Source organism: Oncorhynchus tshawytscha, linkage group LG15 (assembly GCF_018296145.1).
Source record: "Oncorhynchus tshawytscha isolate Ot180627B linkage group LG15, Otsh_v2.0, whole genome shotgun sequence".
Classification (NCBI taxonomy): domain Eukaryota; kingdom Metazoa; phylum Chordata; class Actinopteri; order Salmoniformes; family Salmonidae; genus Oncorhynchus; species Oncorhynchus tshawytscha.
In genome coordinates, this window is record NC_056443.1 from 26,191,211 (window position 1) to 26,214,089 (window position 22,879).

Consider the following 22,879-nt stretch of genomic DNA (forward strand, 5'->3'; position numbering starts at 1 on the left):
AATAACAGTAAAGTAACAAGTTATACAACTTAATTAAATACACCGATGTCACTGAAAAAACAGGGCAAATCAAAAAACGTGAACGTCAAATATATTCAATAAACAAAGAAATAAATAGTTTATTGAATAATTTCATTATTGTATACAGTGGGGGGGGTATTTAATCCCCTGCTGATTTTGTACGTTTGCCCACTGACAAAGAAATTATCAGTCTATAATTTTAATGGTAGGTTTATTTAAACAGTAAGAGACAGAATAACAACAACAAAAAAATCCAGAAAAACACATGTCAAAAATGTTATAAATTGATTTGCATTTTAATGAGGGAAATAAGTTTTTGACCCCTCTCAATCAGAAAGATTTCTTGCTCCCAGGTGTCTTTTATACGGGTAACGAGCTGAGGTTAGGAGCACACTCTTAAAGGGAGTGCTCTTAATCTCAGCTTGTTACCTGTATAAAAGTCACCTGTCCACAGAAGCAATCAATCAGATTCCAAACTCTCTACCATGGCCAAGACCAAAGAGCTCTCCAAGGATGTCAGGGACAAGATTGTTGACCTACACAAGGCTGGAATGGGCTACAAGACCATCGCCAAGCAGCTTGGTGAGAAGGTGACGACAGTTGGTGCGATTATTCGCAAATGGAAGAAACACAAAATAACTGTCAATCTCCCTCGGCCTGGGGCTCCATGCAAGATCTCACCTCCTGGAGTTGAAATGATCATGAGAACGGTGAGGAATCAGTCCAGAACTACACAGGAGGATCTTGTCAATGATCTCAAGGCAGCTGGGACCATAGTCACCAAGAAAACAGTTGGTAACACACTACACTGTGAAGGACTGAAATCTGGCAGTGCCCGCAATGTCCCCCTGCTCAAGAAAACTCATATACATGCCCGTCTGAAGTTTGCCAATAAACAGCTGAATGATTCAGAGGACAACTGGGTGAAAGTGTTGTGATCAGATGAGACCAAAATGGAGCTCTTTGGCATCAACTCAACTTGCCGTGTTTGGAGGAGGAATGCTGCCTATGACCCCAAGAACACCATCCCCACCGTCAAACATGGAGGTGGAAACATTATGCTTTGGGGGTGTTTTTCTGCTAAGGGGACAGGACAACTTCACCGCATCAAAGGGACGATGGACGGGGCCATGTACCGTCAAATCTTGGGTGAGAACCTCCTTCCCTCAGCCAGGGCATTGAAAATGGGTCGTGAATGGGTATTCCAGCATGACAATGACCCAAAACACACAGCCAAGGCAACAAAGGAGTGGCTCAAGAAGAAGCACATTAAGGTCCTGGAGTGGCCTAGCCAGTCTCCAGACCTTAATCCCATAGAAAATCTGTGGAGGGAGCTGAAGGTTCGAGTTGCCAAACGTCAGCCTCAACCTTAATGGACTTGGAGAAGATGTGCAAAGAGGAGTGGGACAAAATCCCTCCTGAGATGTGTGCAAACCTGGTTGCCAACTACAAGAAACGTCTGACCTCTGTGATTGCCAACAAGAGTTTTGCCACCAAGTACTAAATCATGTTTTGCAGAGGGGTCAAATACTTATTTCCCTCATTAAAATGCAAATCAATTTATAACATTTTTGACATGCGTTTTCTGGATTTTTTTGTTGTTATTCTGTCTCTCACTGTTCAAATAAACCTACCATTAAAATTATAGACTGATAATTTTTTTGTCAGTGGGCAAACGTACAAGATCAGCAGGGGATCAAATACTTTTTTTCACTCACTGTATACTGTGTGTATGCTGTGTAGACTCGCTATGTGTAACTTAGGAAATGGCCGTCGGCATCAATGATACACATGTAGAGCCAGCCAAACACAAGGCATTGAAGAAACACAGAAAATCAACGATCAAATCGATTACATAACTGTCCATGTAAACCTAGCCTTCCTGCTCAAATAGGCAAATTTGTCCAAATAATATTCACTTACTGTAAGAAATTAGCTAGCTCACGTGCAAATGGGTGCTAATCAACTCTATGCTAACATCGGTGCAGTAGTTGGTTATATAAAAATATACCACTGCACTGGTATGACATGAATATTAAAGTACATTATGCCTTATTTTATTTATTAAATTTAGTTTATTGCAAAAATAATAATATTACACATCAATACAGGGACAATCCTGTGAATACAATGAAAAATATGAAATAATAGAACACCAGGCAAACCCCCCCGAAGAAAGAATAATTCAGGACATCATTAATATGTGACAAGGCAATGAGACATTAATAGACATGACTTTGAATCATTTATCCTACTTTAAGTTTCAAAAGTTTGAGGGTTTATAAAATTGTAAAAAAAAAAAAAAAATAATCACCTTTACTTAACAAGGTAGGCTAGTTGAGAATAAGTTCTCATTTACAACTGCGACCTGGCCAAGATAAAGCAAAGCAGTGTGACACAAACAGAGTGTCGTAACAGAGTTACACATGGAATAAACAAACAAACACAATAGAAAAATAGTTAAATGAAAAGAAAAAGATTTTTTCCACCCCATTTACATTTGTGAATATAATAGTTATGATCGGAATAACGAAGATGAGCATAATGCCATTTCACATCAAAGGTGAACAGTTGAAGTCGGAAGTTTACATACACTGTTGGAGTCATTAAAATTAATTTTTCAACCACTCCACAAATTTCTTGTTAACAAACTATATTTTGCAAGTTGATTTGGACAGCTTGGAAAATTCCAGAAAATAATGCCATGGCTTTGGAAGCTTCTGATAGGCTAATTGACATCATTTGAGTTAATTGGATGACTGTGTATGTATTTCAAGGCCGACCTTCAAACTCAGTGCCTCTTGTCGTAGCAGAATCAGAATTAGTTAGGTAACATTGATAAATAAGATGTTTTATCTACTTTCATAAATATGCTTATGTGGTAAAAGTCACTTGGGGCCCAGAGAGGAGAGAGGTCAGGATTGTCTTCATATGTGAGGGTATCTGTTAAACCATGTGAAGGGCTCCACAATGTCTGTACACCAGTCACTCCCTACTTTTCCCATTGGGGGGAGGAGTATGGCAGTGTCTGGAACCATTGTATGTCCCCTCTGATGTCAAAACTTGTCTTTCATAGTATATGACCTAGAGGCTCACTCCTCTCAGGGAGCTTGTCCAGGGGTGGGTTGTATTTGAGATGAGAGTATCTAGAATTGACAATTGATATATGTCATTGGATGAGGTAATGTTTTGGTAATATGAAGTACCAAGAATGAGAAGTAGAACCTTGTCTTAGAGAGCAAACTGAACGATAATGTATAGCTAATGCCATCTGGTGTCGTGTCTTTACTATCATTAAATTGAAGACTTAGTTTTTATCAAAGATTCCTGTAGTTAGTATTACGCTATTAAACTGAATAATCATGTAACTGTAATTAACTAGGAAGTTGGGGCACCAAGGAAAGTATTCAGATTAAAGTTATAATTTCCCAATATAACCTTTCAGATATTTTCATATCTGATCAATAGTCTTCTGATTAATGATTTATTTAAACTCATGTTAGTCTCATTCCAAACGTCGTAAATTGTTGGATATCTGCACGAACCCAGTCTTCACTATGAGTCATCCATACATCAACTGTCTTAAATAATTTATTTATTACTAACTAAGTAATTCACAGAAATGCATAAACAAACAAACATGGTAAATGTGGTTACATGAAATGATAGGAAAATGTGCCCTAGTGGGCTGAACCGGCATGGCGGCTTGTTAGACAAAGGAGAAGTGGGGGTCGACTAAGAAGTCACTACAGAGTTAATAATTATAACAATTGAAATGCTAATCCTTTACACATGAACACTCACTCATTCGGGAACAATTGCAATGAATCAATATATTTACGCTCAGATTTTTTTTTTTTTTTGCAGACCTCCACAAGTCTGGTTCATCCTTGGGAGCAATTTCCAAATGCCTGAAGGTACCATATTCATCTGTACAAACAATAGTACGACAGTATAAACACCATGGGATCACTCAGCCGTCATGCCGCTCAGAAAGCTTACCAGAAACATTTGACCCACTGAGCAGCAAAAGGGGGACAAGGAGGTGGAGACTTTCTTGTTTCGTCTTTCTTTTATCCTCTTTGTACTGTCTTGTTAAAAATAACGCCGTCTTGTAACTGCTGTGAAAGAAAATAATTTGTCCTCACAGTTAATCAACACTAATCCATTGAACAAGTTTACAGGTTAAAGAAACCAAAAGGATATTTTATAATTTGAGTGAACTATCAGTCATTCTAGCAGTGACTCAATGATTATGTCCACAGAGTAGGAAAGGCTCACCTATGAAAATTATCACAAAAATCAGGCATACCAGTCCAGGCAAGGTCAGATGAATCCAAGTCCAACAGCCTGATAAGATTCATCACAGGTTAAATATAATATAGTATTACATTCACACAGAGGATCTACTCCTAACATTTGAACAGAAATGTCCTGTAAAAACCTGCTCTGTTTAAGTCATCTGTAGGTGTCTTCTAACTAGGCTGTTTTTCTGACCATCTTTTGCTTTTAGTTATTTTGCATCACTTTGTGACTGGTGCTGATGTATAGGGCTTTATACATTGGATTGATTGATTGATTGATTGATCGATCTCACCTGGGCCGATAATGCTCTTGTGGATGTACAGACCTTGCAGGGAGACGTGTGACACTCTACAGGAATATATTGCGCACCCCGAGTCCTGAGGGGAGGGCCGCAGCCGGACGAAGGCTGCCACAGAGTGAGTATTGTCATGATGTTGGAGGTGACTAGAGCGCAAGATGTTCCCCAGCTTCTCAGGCCGTTGACCACTGCTAGTCTCCTTGAAAAGGTCAATCTCCACATCCAGGGGGTAAAAGCCATTAGCCTCACACACTACGCTGGGGATCTGCTCCTCCTTTGTGGTCAAGGAAACATCAGGAGGCTCTGAGGGAGAAGAGTGAAACACAAAAGATGGGCATCTAGTGTCTGCCATGCACCTGTGTGATTATTTAAAGTTGCACTTCCTCAAGTCATTAAGACATTTTCAATGATTTCAATTCACTTCCTGATTTGACTGAATTGAAAACTAAATTGACCCCAACACAGTGAGCTGCCTCCCTCATACCCCCAGAGGTCTCACCTATGATGTGCAGCGCAATGTCCACACTCCCGTTGAGTGGGGGTACGCGGACGGAACACACGTACGTCCCCTCACTGCTCACCTTGGTGATGGGCACAGTCAGGGAGGCATCCCCCCCGGCAATGCCCTTCACTGCCACCCCGCTGCCCTCTGTCTGACCTGAGCGGCTGGAGTAGCTGAACAGCTTGGTCCGGCGCCCTCCACGCCGCTGAAAATGCCACTCGACTGTAAGGTGAGGGACCTTGTGGTCCACGGCAAACTGACAGTGCAGGGTCGTCTCTTTCTGCAGGCCCACCCGCACGGATGGAGAGCGGGTCATAAGCACCATCACAGCTACATAAAGACAGGCCACAGGGAGAGTGTGAGGAAGGTAAGGGCAATAGAGGAGAGGTACACAGACAGATCTTAGGTTGGACCACTGCCATACATACCTGTATAAAATCATAGACATAAGAGTATATGTTAAAGTGTATGCTGTATTTGTATGTACACTGCTCAAAAAAATAAAGGGAACACTTAAACAACACAATGTAACTCCAAGTCAATCACACTTCAGTGAAATCAAACTGTCCACTTAGGAAGCAACACTGATTGACAATACATTTCACATGCTGTTGTGCAAATGGAATGGACAACAGGTGGAAATTATAGGCAATTAGCAAGATACCCCCAATAATGGAGTGGTTCTGCAGGTGGTGAACACAGACCACTTCTCAGTTCCTATGCTTCCTGGCTGATGTTTTGGTCACTTTTGAATGCTGGCGGTGCTTTCACTCTAGTGGTAGCATGAGACGGAGTCCACAACCCACACAAGTGGCTCAGGTAGTGCAGCTCATTCAGGATGGCACATCAATGCGAGCTGTGGCTGTCACAAGCATTTCGCTACACTCGCATTAACATCTGCTAACCATGTGTATGTGACAAATAAAATTTGATTTGATTTGAAGAAGGTTTGCTGTGTCTGTCAGCGTAGTGTCCAGAGCATGGAGGCACTACCAGGAGACAGGCCAGTACATCAGGAGTAGTGTGGTTTTCCACTTTAATTTTGAGTGTGACTCCAGATCCAGACCTCCATGAGTTGATAAATTTGATTTCCATTGATAATGTGTGTGTGATTTTGTTGTCAGCACATTCAACTATGTAAAGAAAAAAGTATTTAATAAGAATATTTCATTCATTCAGATCTAGGATGTGTTATTTTAGTGTTCCCTTGAATTTTTTGAGCAGTGTATGTCCACAATACAAAAGAAATCCATTGGTCTGCACCATACCTGAGGCACTGATTTTTTCTTTAACTCCGATGGTGAGCCAGCTGAAGAAGTCTGGCTGGTGGGCCGACATGGTCGTGGCAGGGGTGACTCTGAGAAAGGAGGTGATGTTGAAGAGGCCTGCGGTGTGCCGCAGTGTGCAGGTGAACCAGATGTCGTGCCCCATTCCTCCCAGGCTTGGCCAGCGCACACGGCTCATCCCTTTGCTGTACCTGTGGATGTCACACTGCAGTCGATCCACCGGACCCTCCACAAACTTCCTCATATCCACCTTAGATGCTGGGGAAGATACATCTGGGTTAGAATTCCAACAAACACAAGTAGCAGAAAAACAATGACTTTGTATCTAAGTTGTTTCTCTTACTCAGGGTTGTTGTGGTAGAAAATGTGTGGATAATCCCAGAGCCCTACACTCTTTGAAAAAGGGTTCCAAAAGGGTTATTTGGCTGTCCCCATAGGACCGTGGTGGCCAACAGGGCGACGATGAAGCCAACGATAAAGGCTTTCGCTCCTTTTTCCCCGCTGTTGGCATTAGGTGCAATTGATTCAGATGACCTGTGCACCGGGTAAGCAACACGTTCCAATTTTTAACCCTTTAATGTCACACCGGGTATGTGTGTCTAAATCGAGTGTGCCTACTGCGCTGGCCAATTATTTGACAGTGTCTCTGTGGTCATTGTTTTAAATGTTTAATTCAGCACTGTCACTGTTTTTAATCAACACTATTACAAAACAAACTATTCTCTGTACTTCCACTCACGCTACAATGTACAGTGCCTTGCGAAAGTATTCGGCCCCCTTGAACTTTGCGACCTTTTGCCACATTTCAGGCTTCAAACATAAAGATTTAAACTGTATTTTTTTGTGAAGAATCAACAACAAGTGGGACACAATCATGAAGTGGAACGACATTTATTGGATATTTCAAACTTTTTTAACAAATCAAAAACTGAAAAATTGGGCATGCAAAATTATTCAGCCCCCTTAAGTTAATACTTTGTAGCGCCACCTTTTGCTGCGATTACAGCTGTAAGTCGCTTGGGGTATGTCTCTATCAGTTTTGCACATCGAGAGACTGAAATTTTTTCCCATTCCTCCTTGCAAAACAGCTCGAGCTCAGTGAGGTTGGATGGAGAGCATTTGTGAACAGCAGTTTTCAGTTCTTTCCACAGATTCTCGATTGGATTCAGGTCTGGACTTTGACTTGGCCATTCTAACACCTGGATATGTTTATTTTTGAACCATTCCATTGTAGATTTTGCTTTATGTTTTGGATCATTGTCTTGTTGGAAGACAAATCTCCGTCCCAGTCTCAGGTCTTTTGCAGACTCCATCAGGTTTTCTTCCAGAATGGTCCTGTATTTGGCTCCATCCATCTTCCCATCAATTTTAACCATCTTCCCTGTCCCTGCTGAAGAAAAGCAGGCCCAAACCATGATGCTGCCACCACCATGTTTGACAGTGGGGATGTGTGTTCAGGGTGATGAGCTGTGTTGCTTTTACGCCAAACATAACGTTTTGCATTGCTGCCAAAAAGTTCAATTTTGGTTTCATCTGACCAGAGCACCTTCTTCCACATGTTTGGTGTGTCTCCCAGGTGGCTTGTGGCAAACTTTAAACAACACTTTTTATGGATATCTTTAAGAAATGGCTTTCTTCTTGCCACTCTTCCATAAAGGCCAGATTTGTGCAATATACGACTGATTGTTGTCCTATGGACAGAGTCTCCCACCTCAGCTGTAGATCTGACATCTTCCGTCAAGATAGAACTGCTAAAGGGGAGGAGTTGCAGTCTACTGCAGAGATAGCCTGCAAAGTAATGTCATACTTTCCAGGTCCATACCCAAACAGTTCGAACTACTAATTTTGAAAATTACTCTCTCCAGAAATAAGTCTCTCACTGTTGCCGCCTGCTACCGACCCCCTCAGCCCCCAGCTGTGCCCTGGACACCATTTGTGAATTGATCGCCCCCATCTAGCCTCAGAGTTTGTTCTGTTAGGTGACCTAAACTGGGATATGCTTAACACCCCGCCAGTCCTACAATCTAAGCTAGATGCCCTCAATCTCACACAAATCATCAAGGAACCCACCAGGTACAACCCTAACTCTGTAAACAAGGGCACCCTCATAGACGTCATCCTGACCAACTGGCCCTCCAAATACACCTCCGCTGTCTTCAACCAGGATCTCAGCGATCACTGCCTCATTGCCTGTATCCGCTACGGAGCCGCAGTCAAACGACCACCCCTCATCACTGTCAAACGCTCCCTAAAACACTTCTGTGAGCAGGCCTTTCTAATCGACCTGGCCCGGGTATCCTGGAAGGACATTGACCTCATCCCGTCAGTTGAGGATGCCTGGTCATTCTTTAAAAGTAACTTCCTCACCATTTTAGATAAGCATGCTCCGTTCAAAAAATGCAGAACTAAGAACAGATACAGTCCTTGGTTCACCCCAGACCTGACTGCCCTCGACCAGCACAAAAACATCCTGTGGCGGACTGCAATAGCATCGAATAGTCCCTGGGATATGCAACTGTTCAGGGAAGTCCGGAACCAATACACGCAGTCAGTCAGGAAAGCTAAGGCCAGCTTCTTCAGGCAGAAGTTTGCATCATGTAGCTCCAACTCCAAAAAGTTCTGGGACACTGTGAAGTCCATGGAGAACAAGAGCACCTCCTCCCAGCTGCCCACTGCACTGAGGCTAGGTAACACGGTCACCACCGATAAATCCATGATTATCGAAAACTTCAATAAGCATTTCTCAACGGCTGGCCATGCCTTCCGCCTGGCTACTCCAACCTCGGCCAACAGCTCTGCCCCCGGCAGCTCCTCGCCCAAGCCTCTCCAGGTTCTCCTTTACCCAAATCCAGATAGCAGATGTTCTGAAAGAGCTGCAAAACCTGGACCCGTACAAATCAGCTGGGCTTGACAATCTGGACCCCTATTTCTGAAACTTTCCGCCGCCATTGTCGCAACCCCTATTACCAGCCTGTTCAACCTCTCTTTCATATCGTCTGAGATCCCCAAGGATTGAAAGCTGCCGCAGTCATCCCCTCTTCAAAGGGGGAGACACCCTGGACCCAAACTGTTACAGACCTATATCCATCCTGCCCTGCCTATCTAAGGTCTTCGAAAGCCAAGTCAACAAACAGGTCACTGACCATCTCGAATCCCACCGTACCTTCTCCGCTGTGCAATCTGGTTTCCGAGCCGGTCACGGGTGCACCTCAGCAACACTCAAGGTACTAAACGATATCATAACCGCCATCGATAAAAGACAGTACTGTGCAGCCGTCTTCATTGACCTTGCCAAGGCTTTCGACTCTGTCAATCACCATATTCTTATCGGCAGACTCAGTAGCCTCGGTTTTTCGGATGACTGCCTTGCCTGGTTCACCAATTACTTTGCAGACAGAGTTCAGTGTGTCAAATCGGAGGGCATGCTGTCCGGTCCTCTGGCAGTCTCTATGGGGGTGCCACAGGGTTCAATTCTCGGGCCGACTCTTTTCTCTGTATATATCAATGACGTTGCTCTTGCTGCGGGCGATTCCCTGATCCACCTCTACGCAGACGACACCATTCTATATACTTTCGGCCCGTCATTGGACACTGTGCTATCCAACCTCCAAACAAGCTTCAATGCCATACAACACTCCTTCCGTGGCCTCCAACTGCTCTTAAACGCTAGTAAAACCAAATGCATGCTTTTCAACCGATCGCTGCCTGCACCCGCATGCCCGACTAGCATCACCACCCTGGATGGTTCCGACCTTGAATATGTGGACATCTATAAGTACCTAGGTGTCTGGCTAGACTGCAAACTCTCCTTCCAGACTCATATCAAACATCTCCAATCGAAAATCAAATCAAGAGTCGGCTTTCTATTCCGTAACAAAGCCTCCTTCACTCACGCCGCCAAGCTTACCCTAGTAAAACTGACTATCCTTCCGATCCTCGACTTCGGCGATGTCATCTACAAAATGGCTTCCAACACTCTACTCAGCAAACTGGATGCAGTCTATCACAGTGCCATCCGTTTTGTCACTAAAGCACCTTATACCACCCACCACTGCGACCTGTATGCTCTAGTCGGCTGGCCCTCATTACATATTCGTCGCCAGACCCACTGGCTCCAGGTCATCTACAAGTCCATGCTAGGTAAAGCTCCGCCTTATCTCAGTTCACTGGTCACGATGGCAACACCCATCCGTAGCACGCGCTCCAGCAGGTGTATCTCACTGATCATCCCTAAAGCCAACACCTCATTTGGCCGCCTTTCGTTCCAGTACTCTGCTGCCTGTGACTGGAACGAATTGCAAAAATCGCTGAAGTTGGAGACTTTTATCTCCCTCACCAACTTCAAACATCAGCTATCTGAGCAGCTAACCGATCGCTGCTGCTGTACATAGTCTATTGGTAAATAGCCCACCCATTTTCACCTACCTCATCCCCATACTGTTTTTATTTATCTACTTGCTCTTTTGCACACCAATATCTCTACCTGTACATGACCATCTGATCATTTATCACTCCAGTGTTAATCTGCAAAATTGTAATTATTCGCCTACCTCCTCATGCCTTTTGCACACATTGTATATAGACTCCCCCTTTGTTTTCTACTGTGTTATTGACTTGTTAATTGTTTATTCCATGTGTAACTCTGTGTTGTCTGCTCACACTGCTATGCTTTATCTTGGCCAGGTCGCAGTTGCAAATGAGAACTTGTTCTCAACTGGCCTACCTGGTTAAATAAAGGTGAAATAAAAAAATTAAAAAAATTAAAAAATCTCTGCCGTTCATCCAGAGTGATCATGGGCCTCTTGGCTGCATCTCTGATCAGTCTTCTCCTTGTATGAGCTGAAAGTTTAGAGGGACGGCCAGGTCTTGGTAGATTTGCAGTGGTCTGATACTCCTTCCATTTCAATATTATCGCTTGCACAGTGCTCCTTGGGATGTTTAAAGCTTGGGAAATCTTTTTGTATCCAAATCCGGCTTTAAACTTCTTCACAACAGTATCTCGGACCTGCCTTGTGTGTTCCTTGTTCTTCATGATGCTCTCTGTGCTTTTAACGGACCTCTGAGACTATCACAGTGCAGGTGCATTTATACGGAGACTTGATTACACACAGGTGGATTGTATTTATCATCATTAGTCATTTAGGTCAACATTGGATCATTCAGAGATCCTCACTGAACTTCTGGAGAGAGTTTGCTGCACTGAAAGTAAAGGGGCTGAATAATTTAGCACGCCCAATTTTTCAGTTTTAGATTTGTTAAAAAAGTTTGAAATATCCAATAAATGTCGTTCCACTTCATGATTGTGTCCCACTTGTTGATTCTTCACAAAAAATACAGTTTTATATCTTTATGTTTGAAGCCTGAAATGTGGCAAAAGGTCGCAAAGTTCAAGGGGGCGAATACTTTCGCAAGGCACTGTATGAGTAGCCAAGTGTATCGATAGCTCTACATTTTTCCTATTATTAGCAGCTCACGTGTTTATTTTAATATCGAGGAATATTTCACATTCTCTTGTCAAAGGAACGACAGAAGTTTGTGCATGAGGCAGATGTGGTGCTACTCAGTTTCGCCATTGTTTGAAGACGGTGTCCCCCGCTCTGTTCAGTCTCACCGGAGGCCTCTCCTTAGACTAATGGCGTGTTCATAAAAACTGGGAACTCAGAAATGCCAGATTTCTGTGTGTTCAAGACAACTGGGAAGTCGGGGGGAAAAAGTGATCCTACTGGGAAAAAATAGTTTTGAAAGGTCATCTAACTCGGAATTCAAGTTGGAACCTCGGGCATCTTTCATGAGCTCCGACTTTCCGACCTTGAAGATCCCTAAAGTCTAGATTTGACCCCCCCCCCCATCAGTCCAGTAAAATAAAAAGCTAATTATTTACATTTATGCTACGCAAGTGCTACAACAACTGATCTATTTTGTTATCAAAGCTTGAGTTTTGAAATATAATATGGTCTAAGAATAACAATATTGCCAGGCATAGAGCTAATATGCTGTGATCACGTATATTAGTCCTGCAGCCCAAACATAATGCCTACAGAACAGTTTATAGGTTAATGTTATTTTGTTTAAAATTCAAATTTTAAAAATCAGAGCAGTGATCTTGACTCCTCATAAAAGTTTTGTGAACACTGCCATAGGACTAGGAGAACCCTTCTTGGTTTCAGATACAACTCTTTTGGCTTCTGTGTAGAACCCTCTGGGGAAAGGGTTCTAACTGGAACCAAAAAGGGTTCTTCAAAGGGTTGTCATATAGGGAAAGACTTAGAAAAAAGGTGCTAAGAGTGTATAAACCATACCAATCGCTCTGGATAAACCCTAATGCAAAACACACAGCGTAATAGGTGGGTAAAGTAATGACAAAAATAAACATAGTATTTGAGTTTAGGCTCCACGGATCTGACTCACCTGCAACAAGGAATGTGATTGAGTCAGACAACAAAGCGCTGTTCCCCGAGTTGTCAAACTGCAACACGGCATCTCTGTGGCTGTTATTACTTTCAATGTGTCCTCAGCATTTGTCCATACATACTCATCTGTCAGTCGACAGCGCAGCCATTGCACCTGTAGGAATCCTAGCACACCTGGGAAGAATATAGAATGGTGCTGAGCGATTAAACGGCATTTAATTTCGGTTGTTTTATGTATGGTTAGTATACAATTTATACCTTTTTCCTAATTTACTAATTTACCGACGTTGGATTAATTACTTGAAATCCATTTAGATTTTTTGTTCAGCGCATAAACGTAGTAATTAACCATAAAAAAACATAATTCATTGCGGCAGTTTATTCCTGCTCAAACGGATCAGAGAGGAAAGAGGCGAAGCGAGAGGTTTCACTCTCGGCAAAATCTGTCCAAAACAAACCCAATGGGTTTCCTATGGGTTTCTACCTAGCTTGTCGCATGCCTTCCCGTCTTTGGGACAACGCCTCCCATTGTTAGGGCGGAGACATGAGCGTCTCGTTATTATATAATGATATATAACTATGTTACAATATAATGATCTTTGGACGTAAGGTTAGCGATACACACAGACCGTCTGAAAGAGGAATGTACACAACACAACGATGAGAAGGACAGAGACAGTTCGTGAAAGTATGATTTATCTACTTTGAAGAACTAGTCAAATGATTTCTTGAGACAACTCTGCAGCATAATTAGGCAGGCTAGCTAAATAGGATAACTACGGTATGGGGAGGACATCATGTTAGATGGCCTGGCTGGGTGACTGTTACTGTCTGAGCAGAGTTGATTACTTTAAGGAATGACAAATAATAAAGTCACCAAAGAAAAACTAGTAATATACACAAAATAAATATTGTATTATTTCATAGTCATTTCCTATTTTGCTATTGATGTCTACCCAATGTTTTGGCAATTGAATGTTCATTATTTTCATTTAAATGCTCTATTTTATAATGCATTTTATGTTTTTTAAAATCGAAAACCATTATATATTTTTTTTTTAATAATCAACAAACCGACCTAAAAAAACAAACAGTAATCGCTCAACACTAATAGGGAGGTTGTGAACCGCCACAACAGGGATGAAAGATAGAATAAAGGGTAAACAGAAAATAATAATATTAATAGCATAATATATGTTCTAATTTACCTGCATATGGAATTAAACAAAGGAGAACAGTGAAGATTTTCATGTTGTTCAATATCTCCTCTCTCGTTGCAAATGAAACAAGTTAAACTAGTTTTAGAAGTTTTACTTTCATTTCTACCACCATAGTTTGCATAGCATAGATAGATTGAACCTAGATCTTTGGCTAGAGGCAGGACAGGAGAGAAACAACATGGCTGCTCAATCTGTGGTAAAAGATTCACTAAGAAGGCTTCTCTGCTGACACATGTGAAAAACATCCACAAAGCAAGAAGACAAGACAAAAAATGAACGAAGAAAGAAAATTAGGACAGACACAGAGAGTAGATTTGTACAATAAATGCATTATGTGGGTGGTATACTGTATCAACACAGAATAAAACAATAAAAGCCCTGTGATTGTAGTGACTGCCCATTACTGCTTATCAATTATCAACCATTTATAGACATTACATATTTGTTTTTCATAAATGAATTGCAAGAAGCGGGTAGTAAATCTTTATATACACACACCTCACCAAATGCATTACCATGTATTACAGTGATGTCAATCATTAGTTTACTTGTCTTAACTTTTGTGTTGTCCTGTCAAGCCATTGGGGCAAGATAAAGTTGTCAATTGGCCAGTGTAACTTGATTGGCGGCTATGGGTGCATACTCTTGCCTATGATTAGCCAACTTTATGGAGGAGTTGTCAGATTATGCGTCTGTCTGTTGGGCAGTGATGAAGTCAATGTCCTATTAATTTGATGTTGAAAAGCGGTGAAGTATTCTTTAAAGAATTTACTAATAGTAGTACTATTATAACTAACAAGACTGAACTGTGCCTAGGTCACCAGCAGGCAGTCCTTAACTGCGCTCTCCCTCTTGCACCAATCAAAGAGCTGCATGTCCACAAAGTTTCAAATCCCAATCAGGAGCAGCATACAGAGACAAATGTAATCCTAAAAAGGAGGCATTTACGTCAGATAGCATATCACATAGTATTAAGTCATGCATGCTACATACTGTCCTGGGACAAGAGAGCGAATACAGTTTAAAGTTCTCATCAGAACTGAAAATTCGATCTGGTCTGACCCAAGTCCGGTGAGCTGAACCGCGGAGCACTGGCCCGACATCACATAAATTAAATAAGCCCGAAAAAAGCCTGATTTCTAGAAAACAGTAGGCTATATTGATGTGAACTGGTGTTGAGAACAACAATGCGGAGGCGGGCATGTGAAGATATGAGGAAACAGTCATTGGGCCTAGAAAAAGCGCAGAGAGAGGAAAACTCACATTAGTTATCAACTGAATGATGAAAATATTGGAATAAAGTAGGCTAATGGAATTGAAGGCATGTATCAAATTCTTGCATATACTGAAACTCCCAGTCATCTATAACCGTTATACTAATTTAAAGAAATAGTTGTGTGTGGTCAGCACCATCTTGAGCGCCATCGCTCTGCTTTGAGACAACCGTGGGGGACATAAATCAATCAATGTCAGATCTTTGTTTCCACTGAATCTCCGTTTGGATATTTAGTAACAATTAGGTTTGGAAAATGTTAGCTAAATTTAGCTGAGTGCTAATGATCATCTGATAAGTACATTTTATACAAGTTAATTTTGCTCTTCACTCGCATAGTAGCCTGTCCTACTCCCAACAAAAAGCCTGTGATTTGTCTGATAACCAATGTGATTTGGTTTCGATGAATCTGTCTGTATATTTGGTTAATTGATCTCTGCTCGGACAAGTGGAGGTGGTATAGCTCATTTATTCGTTTTCTCATCTATCACCGATCAGAAACATTTGCCATGCAATAATGTAGCCTGAATCATGTGTATTATTTATCTATTGACTCGCGTAGTAGCCTTGTAAGCATATACCAATCATTTTATATTGAAAGCCTTTTAATTCAGCTTGTGTCATGCTAATGTTGCTTTTTGTGACAGGCTGAAACAACTTTAAAGATGACGACCACAAAATGTAAAATCCTCTGAAGTTCTTGCGAGGGAACAACATTATCGGTGCTTATTATCGGATGTATTAGGTTACGAAATCCGACTTTTTGGATATAATGTTAATTATAAACTGGGTGGTTCGATCCCTGAATGCTGGTTGGCTGAAAGCCGTATGGGTATGACAAAACATTTATTTTCACTGCTGTAATTACGTTGGTAGCCAGTTAATAATAGCAATAAGGCACCTCGGGGTTTGTGGTATATATATGGTGAATATACCTCTTGACTAAGGGCTGTATCCAGGCACTCCACGCGAACAGCCCTTAGCCATGGTACATTGGCATATTCCACACCCCTCGGACCTTATTGCATAAATATATGTTAGAGAAAGACCCAACTGAACGACTAATAACACGAATAATCATATTTGGCTTGGTAACATATATTTAAGGAATATATATATATATATATATATATATAAGGAAGTTATATATATATATATATATAAGGAAGTTCAATGTCATCACCAAAATGCGTTTTCGTGGGTGGATCCTGTCTATTGTCTTCTTCTTCCTTTAGTACCAGCGGGTGGCGAGTCCATAAACCACCTCACAGCAACCCCATAAGGTTGGGGTTTTACTGCAAGGTACAAACCAGTTAACAGTCGATGCCTAAGTGCATCGTGTATGAGTGTGTAACAGTATAACTTTAGACCGTCCCCTCGCCCATACCCGGGCGCGAACCACACTGCACACATCAACAACAGTCACCCACGAAGCGTCGTTACCCATCGCTCCACAAAAGCCGCGGCCCTTGCAGAGCACGGGGAACTACTACTTCAAGGTCTCAGAGCAAGTAACGTCACCGATTGAAACGCTATTTAGCGCGCACCGCTAACTAAGCTAGCCGTTTCACATCCGTTACAAGTGCATACTGTGTTTTACGTGCACTTCACTGTTTTTCCCGTATCCCGTATTCAATAGCATTCTTAATTTCTCCTGGTAACTGCATTCTCTGGTTTAGTTAAAGCTGGTCTGTGCCTTCCAGTAAAACCCATCCACATTTTGATAAACTATGAGTGAGAAAACGGTTCTAATTAGTAATGTGATGATCATTTATTGCATGAACTGAATTGGAAAACGCATTGAAACACAAATTGGAAAACGCATTGAAACACAGATGATTATTGTTAACTCCAACAGCTTGGAGCGGATGTGGCAGCCCCCAAACACGTTTCAGTCGACTGAGAGTTGGGAATTCAGCTAGTTTGCCTTCGTCAACGAGGAAAGAATGGTGGTCACAAACAAAAACCCTCTTTGACTTTTACTTCTGCGTTGTCTTCTTCTTCTGTTTGCATCAGCAGGTAGCGAGCCCATAAACATAACACAGTGCCCATATTCATTTTTGATCATTACCTCATCATTCAAATCATATCAAACTTTTTCACATAATTCACATAGAACATTTTACAAAAGTAAATCCATCACACAGCTATTCATCTGAAACCCACAGTATGAATGATTCAGAGTTGCTTTGCTTTCCTAAAAGTGTTGTCCACATCCTGCCTTTTTACTCCCACCTTCTGACAGAAGATCTCTTAGCTCTAATTTCTTTCAGTTTTTGTCCAGCTTTCTTACTTTGGGGGAGCTGGGATCCAATAGTGGGCTAGGATGCAATGGTGGGCTTCTGTCAAGTCCTACTGGGTCGCTGCTTAAGGATGAGCGGTGGCTGGAGGTATTGTTTTGATTATCTGGAGGTTCACAGGGAATGTCGAGACCTTTTAGGTTGGTCTCAGTGCCAAAAGGTTTGAGATTCACTGGTTTAGAGTCACTCTCTCTGTTCTCCACAGTCTGAGTTTGGGGAAGAGTCAAGGACTGAAGTGGGTCCTCTTGATCACATTCACTTTTCACACAGGAAGGAGTGAATATGAACTCTATGATATCAGGCTCCAGCACTTGAAGCTGCTCTTCCTCCTGACTGGTCCTGAGTTCCTCTTTAATCTGTGTGGGCTCTGGTTCTTCCTGCCCCAGACTGGAACTCCACTCCTGCTTACAGTGCTGCTGCTCAGAGGAAATCTCCTCTTCAGAGACAGCGAGAGAGGACTGGAGGGAGTCTGGAGGGAAGGAGAGGAGGAGCAGACGTTATCTATATTCCACAGAATGAAACAGAACACTTGAATTATAGATCTCTATGAACTTTACAGCCTTTAGACATGCTTGGGTGCAGATATCTAGGTATTTCCTCTCGATGACACAAGCACTATAGGGCTTGGGCTCTAATGCCTACTATGGAACACACTGCGGTCAATGTGTCCAAAAGTCCAGACACTGTAACCTTTAATAATCCACAAACTTAGAAACTCTACATTCATATCACCCCAAAATAATTTGATCAAATACAAATTATACACTTACTGTGCGCCCACAGATGATTTTTGCATTGCACATTTACCTGAACTACGACACTTCCTGAGCTAATATGGAAACATGGGAGGGAATTTTTAAAAAGTTGGCTCAAATCTTTTGTAATTTTCTTTTGCCATTTTAGGATGCTAATTAAGTTGTGTTGAAGGTCTCCAAAACCATATTGCAAACAAGTATAAATTGTACTTAGACCATTTCATGCTTATCCCCTCAGCGAATCAAAAGGAAGATTCAATGTATGTCTCCAATGAAATGCATTGGAGTAGGGATGTTGAACATTCAGCCTGCTGCACAGTCATATGGAAGCTCTAGTCTAGAGCACCTGGTTAAATTGTGGTTAGGCTTTTTTTTTTTTTAACTCTGTCTATAGTTACAGTAGTAAGAAATATGTAATAGTTGTAAAAATAAAAACATCTGAGTGTGCTTGATTTAATATCATCCTAAATTGAAATAGTAAATGATTTTGACATTTAATTATTTTATATTTCGCAACTTTCCCCATGTTGTTACTACATTACACAGAGTAACATTTTCACCATTGTCAAGAGAATTTTCAATCCCAATGATAATTACTAACAATCAATAGCTTTGACTAATCCCCGAGGTTTGTAAGACCATGGGTATAATAATAATTAGTCAAAGACTCAGTTTATGCAAAAGGCTAGTACAGTTTGCTAGCCAGTTTGAATTGTTCTTCTGTATTTTACTAGGCACACACACACACACGCTCCTAAGCTACGCCTTGCTCAGACAGTCTGTGTTTTTCCACTATACTGATACATTGTTTAACCTGATTCCGACTAAAACTACACACATCATCAGATTATAATTTTATGACTCTAATCAATTTCATACAGTTATAAGCTTTCAGAGTGGAATTATTTTATCAACCACACAAGAATGACAGGAAATACACATCGTTTTTTTTACCTCAGATTGGTGATGTTAGTATAAAAGTTTATAGTCATCACGATGACACACAATTGATTGCCTAATTCAGATCAATATCTTTGTTATTGTGCCAGTGTTTGTCATAAGCGCCTGTCGGTAATGGGACTTAGAATGCAGCTGTAAATAAATGCAGCTATAAATATCTCTGGCCTCAATACAATACATGGACGAGGGTCAAACTATCACTCAAATGAGAGCCAACACTAGTAGCTATTTAGAAATGTATATGCAGTGATGATTCTGCGAAATTAATTAGTATAAATACTGCTGTTAAAATTGTGTTATAACTTTGTAATTATATTATTTAATTGAGCATATATATTCAGTTACTACCTATCCTGAATTATAATGCTATTTACTTTCCTCATGAGAATGGATACAGACTATACCATATAGACATACTGACAAGCTGAATGTGCTTTGTACATTAAGTTATACCAGCTCCAGTACAGAGATGAGAGACTCAGGTGACTTACTAAACATCTAAACACAATTAACAATTGAAACAATTAACACAGCAGACAAAAACAAGGTTTGACCACTCCTCAAAAATGGCTTCACTCCAGCTCCTCAAAAGAGGCAAAGGCAGTCTTTTTCTTGTTGTCAACTGCCTCCACATAAACTGTGTTCTGTTGATTATTGTTGCCGTAGCAATAGCAACAATGAAAGTGTGTCGCATTTCAACAACTGAAGCCACACGTTATGATCGTGAACTCTGAAAGAGAGGAATAACAGTAAAGTAACAAGTTATACAACTTAATTAAATACACCGATGTCACTGAAAAACAGGGCAAATCAAAAAACGTGAACGTCAAATATATTCAATAAACAAAGAAATAAATAGTTTATTGAATAATTTCATTATTGTATACAGTGGGGGGGTATTTAATCCCCTGCTGATTTTGTACGTTTGCCCACTGACAAAGAAATTATCAGTCTATAATTTTAATGGTAGGTTTATTTGAACAGTAAGAGACAGAATAACAACAACAAAAAATCCAGAAAAACACATGTCAAAAATGTTATAAATTGATTTGCATTTTAATGAGGGAAATAAGTTTTTGACCCCTCTCAATCAGAAAGATTTCTTGCTCCCAGGTGTCTTTTATACGGGTAACGAGCTGAGGTTAGGAGCACACTCTTAAAGGGAGTGCTCTTAATCTCAGCTTGTTACCTGTATAAAAGTCACCTGTCCACAGAAGCAATCAATCAGATTCCAAACTCTCTACCATGGCCAAGACCAAAGAGCTCTCCAAGGATGTCAGGGACAAGATTGTTGACCTACACAAGGCTGGAATGGGCTACAAGACCATCGCCAAGCAGCTTGGTGAGAAGGTGACGACAGTTGGTGCGATTATTCGCAAATGGAAGAAACACAAAATAACTGTCAATCTCCCTCGGCCTGGGGCTCCATGCAAGATCTCACCTCCTGGAGTTGAAATGATCATGAGAACGGTGAGGAATCAGTCCAGAACTACACAGGAGGATCTTGTCAATGATCTCAAGGCAGCTGGGACCATAGTCACCAAGAAAACAGTTGGTAACACACTACACTGTGAAGGACTGAAATCTGGCAGTGCCCGCAATGTCCCCCTGCTCAAGAAAACTCATATACATGCCCGTCTGAAGTTTGCCAATAAACAGCTGAATGATTCAGAGGACAACTGGGTGAAAGTGTTGTGATCAGATGAGACCAAAATGGAGCTCTTTGGCATCAACTCAACTTGCCGTGTTTGGAGGAGGAATGCTGCCTATGACCCCAAGAACACCATCCCCACCGTCAAACATGGAGGTGGAAACATTATGCTTTGGGGGTGTTTTTCTGCTAAGGGGACAGGACAACTTCACCGCATCAAAGGGACGATGGACGGGGCCATGTACCATCAAATCTTGGGTGAGAACCTCCTTCCCTCAGCCAGGGCATTGAAAATGGGTCGTGAATGGGTATTCCAGCATGACAATGACCCAAAACACACAGCCAAGGCAACAAAGGAGTGGCTCAAGAAGAAGCACATTAAGGTCCTGGAGTGGCCTAGCCAGTCTCCAGACCGTAATCCCATAGAAAATCTGTGGAGGGAGCTGAAGGTTCGAGTTGCCAAACGTCAGCCTCAACCTTAATGGACTTGGAGAAGATGTGCAAAGAGGAGTGGGACAAAATCCCTCCTGAGATGTGTGCAAACCTGGTTGCCAACTACAAGAAACGTCTGACCTCTGTGATTGCCAACAAGAGTTTTGCCACCAAGTACTAAATCATGTTTTGCAGAGGGGTCAAATACTTATTTCCCTCATTAAAATGCAAATCAATTTATAACATTTTTGACATGAGTTTTTCTGGATTTTTGTTGTTGTTATTCTGTCTCTCACTGTTCAAATAAACCTACCATTAAAATTATAGACTGATAATATTTTTGTCAGTGGGCAAACGTACAAGATCAGCAGGGGATCAAATACTTTTTTCACTCACTGTATACTGTGTGTATGCTGTGTACACTCGCTATGTGTAACTTAGGAAATGGCCGTCGGCATCAATGATACACATGTAGAGCCAGCCAAACACAAGGCATTGAAGAAACACAGAAAATCAACGATCAAATCGATTACATAACTGTCCATGTAAACCTAGCCTTCCTGCTCAAATAGGCAAATTTGTCCAAATAATATTCACTTACTGTAAGAAATTAGCTAGCTCACGTGCAAATGGGTGCTAATCAACTCTATGCTAACATCGGTGCAGTAGTTGGTTATATAAAAATATACCACTGCACTGGTATGACATGAATATTAAAGTACATTATGCCTTATTTTATTTATTAAATTTAGTTTATTGCAAAAATAATAATATTACACATCAATACAGGGACAATCCTGTGAATACAATGAAAAAAATGAAATAATAGAACACCAGGCAAACCCCGAAGAAAGAATAATTCAGGACATCATTAATATGTGACAAGGCAATGAGACATTAATAGACATGACTTTGAATCATTTATCCTACTTTAAGTTTCAAAAGTTTGAGGGTTTATAAAATTGTAAAAAAATAAAAATAATCACCTTTACTTAACAAGGTAGGCTAGTTGAGAATAAGTTCTCATTTACAACTGCGACCTGGCCAAGATAAAGCAAAGCAGTGTGACACAAACAGAGTGTCGTAACAGAGTTACACATGGAATAAACAAACAAACACAATAGAAAAATAGTTAAATGAAAAAAGAAAAAGATTTTTTCCACCCCATTTACATTTGTGAATATAATAGTTATGATCGGAATAACGAAGATGAGCATAATGCCATTTCACATCAAAGGTGAACAGTTGAAGTCGGAAGTTTACATACACTGTTGGAGTCATTAAAACTCATTTTCAACCACTCCACAAATTTCTTGTTAACAAACTATATTTTGCAAGTTGATTTGGACAGCTTGGAAAATTCCAGAAAATAATGCCATGGCTTTGGAAGCTTCTGATAGGCTAATTGACATCATTTGAGTTAATTGGATGACTGTGTATGTATTTCAAGGCCGACCTTCAAACTC

The 22,879-nt window shown here is 41.1% G+C and overlaps 1 protein-coding gene across 1 annotated transcript; it reads right to left on the reverse strand.

The window, feature by feature from the left end:
* Positions 1 to 3,880: 3,880 nt before the first annotated feature.
* On the reverse strand, positions 3,881 to 12,920 carry LOC121839402 (tapasin-related protein-like). Its single transcript, XM_042298376.1, has 6 exons — positions 12,821 to 12,920; positions 6,395 to 6,670; positions 5,124 to 5,456; positions 4,619 to 4,927; positions 4,303 to 4,371; positions 3,881 to 4,142 (listed from the first exon to the last, which is right to left on the reverse strand). Exons 2-6 carry the CDS (start codon positions 6,654 to 6,656, stop codon positions 4,117 to 4,119), a joined length of 999 nt encoding a protein of 332 aa, XP_042154310.1. The 5' UTR covers positions 6,657 to 6,670; positions 12,821 to 12,920; the 3' UTR covers positions 3,881 to 4,116.
* Positions 12,921 to 22,879: the final 9,959 nt, after the last annotated feature.

Coding starts and splice junctions, on each gene's coding strand:
- LOC121839402 (XM_042298376.1), bottom strand. CDS start 6,656: ATGAGGAAGTTTGTGGAGGGTCCGGTGGATCGACTGCAGTGTGACATC. Junction 5,457..6,394: donor AGAAAAAATCAGTGCCTCAG/GTATGGTGCAGA, acceptor GTCTTTATGTAG/CTGTGATGGTGCTTATGACC. Junction 4,143..4,302: donor TTTTGTGATAATTTTCATAG/GTGAGCCTTTCC, acceptor TTTCTTTCACAG/CAGTTACAAGACGGCGTTAT.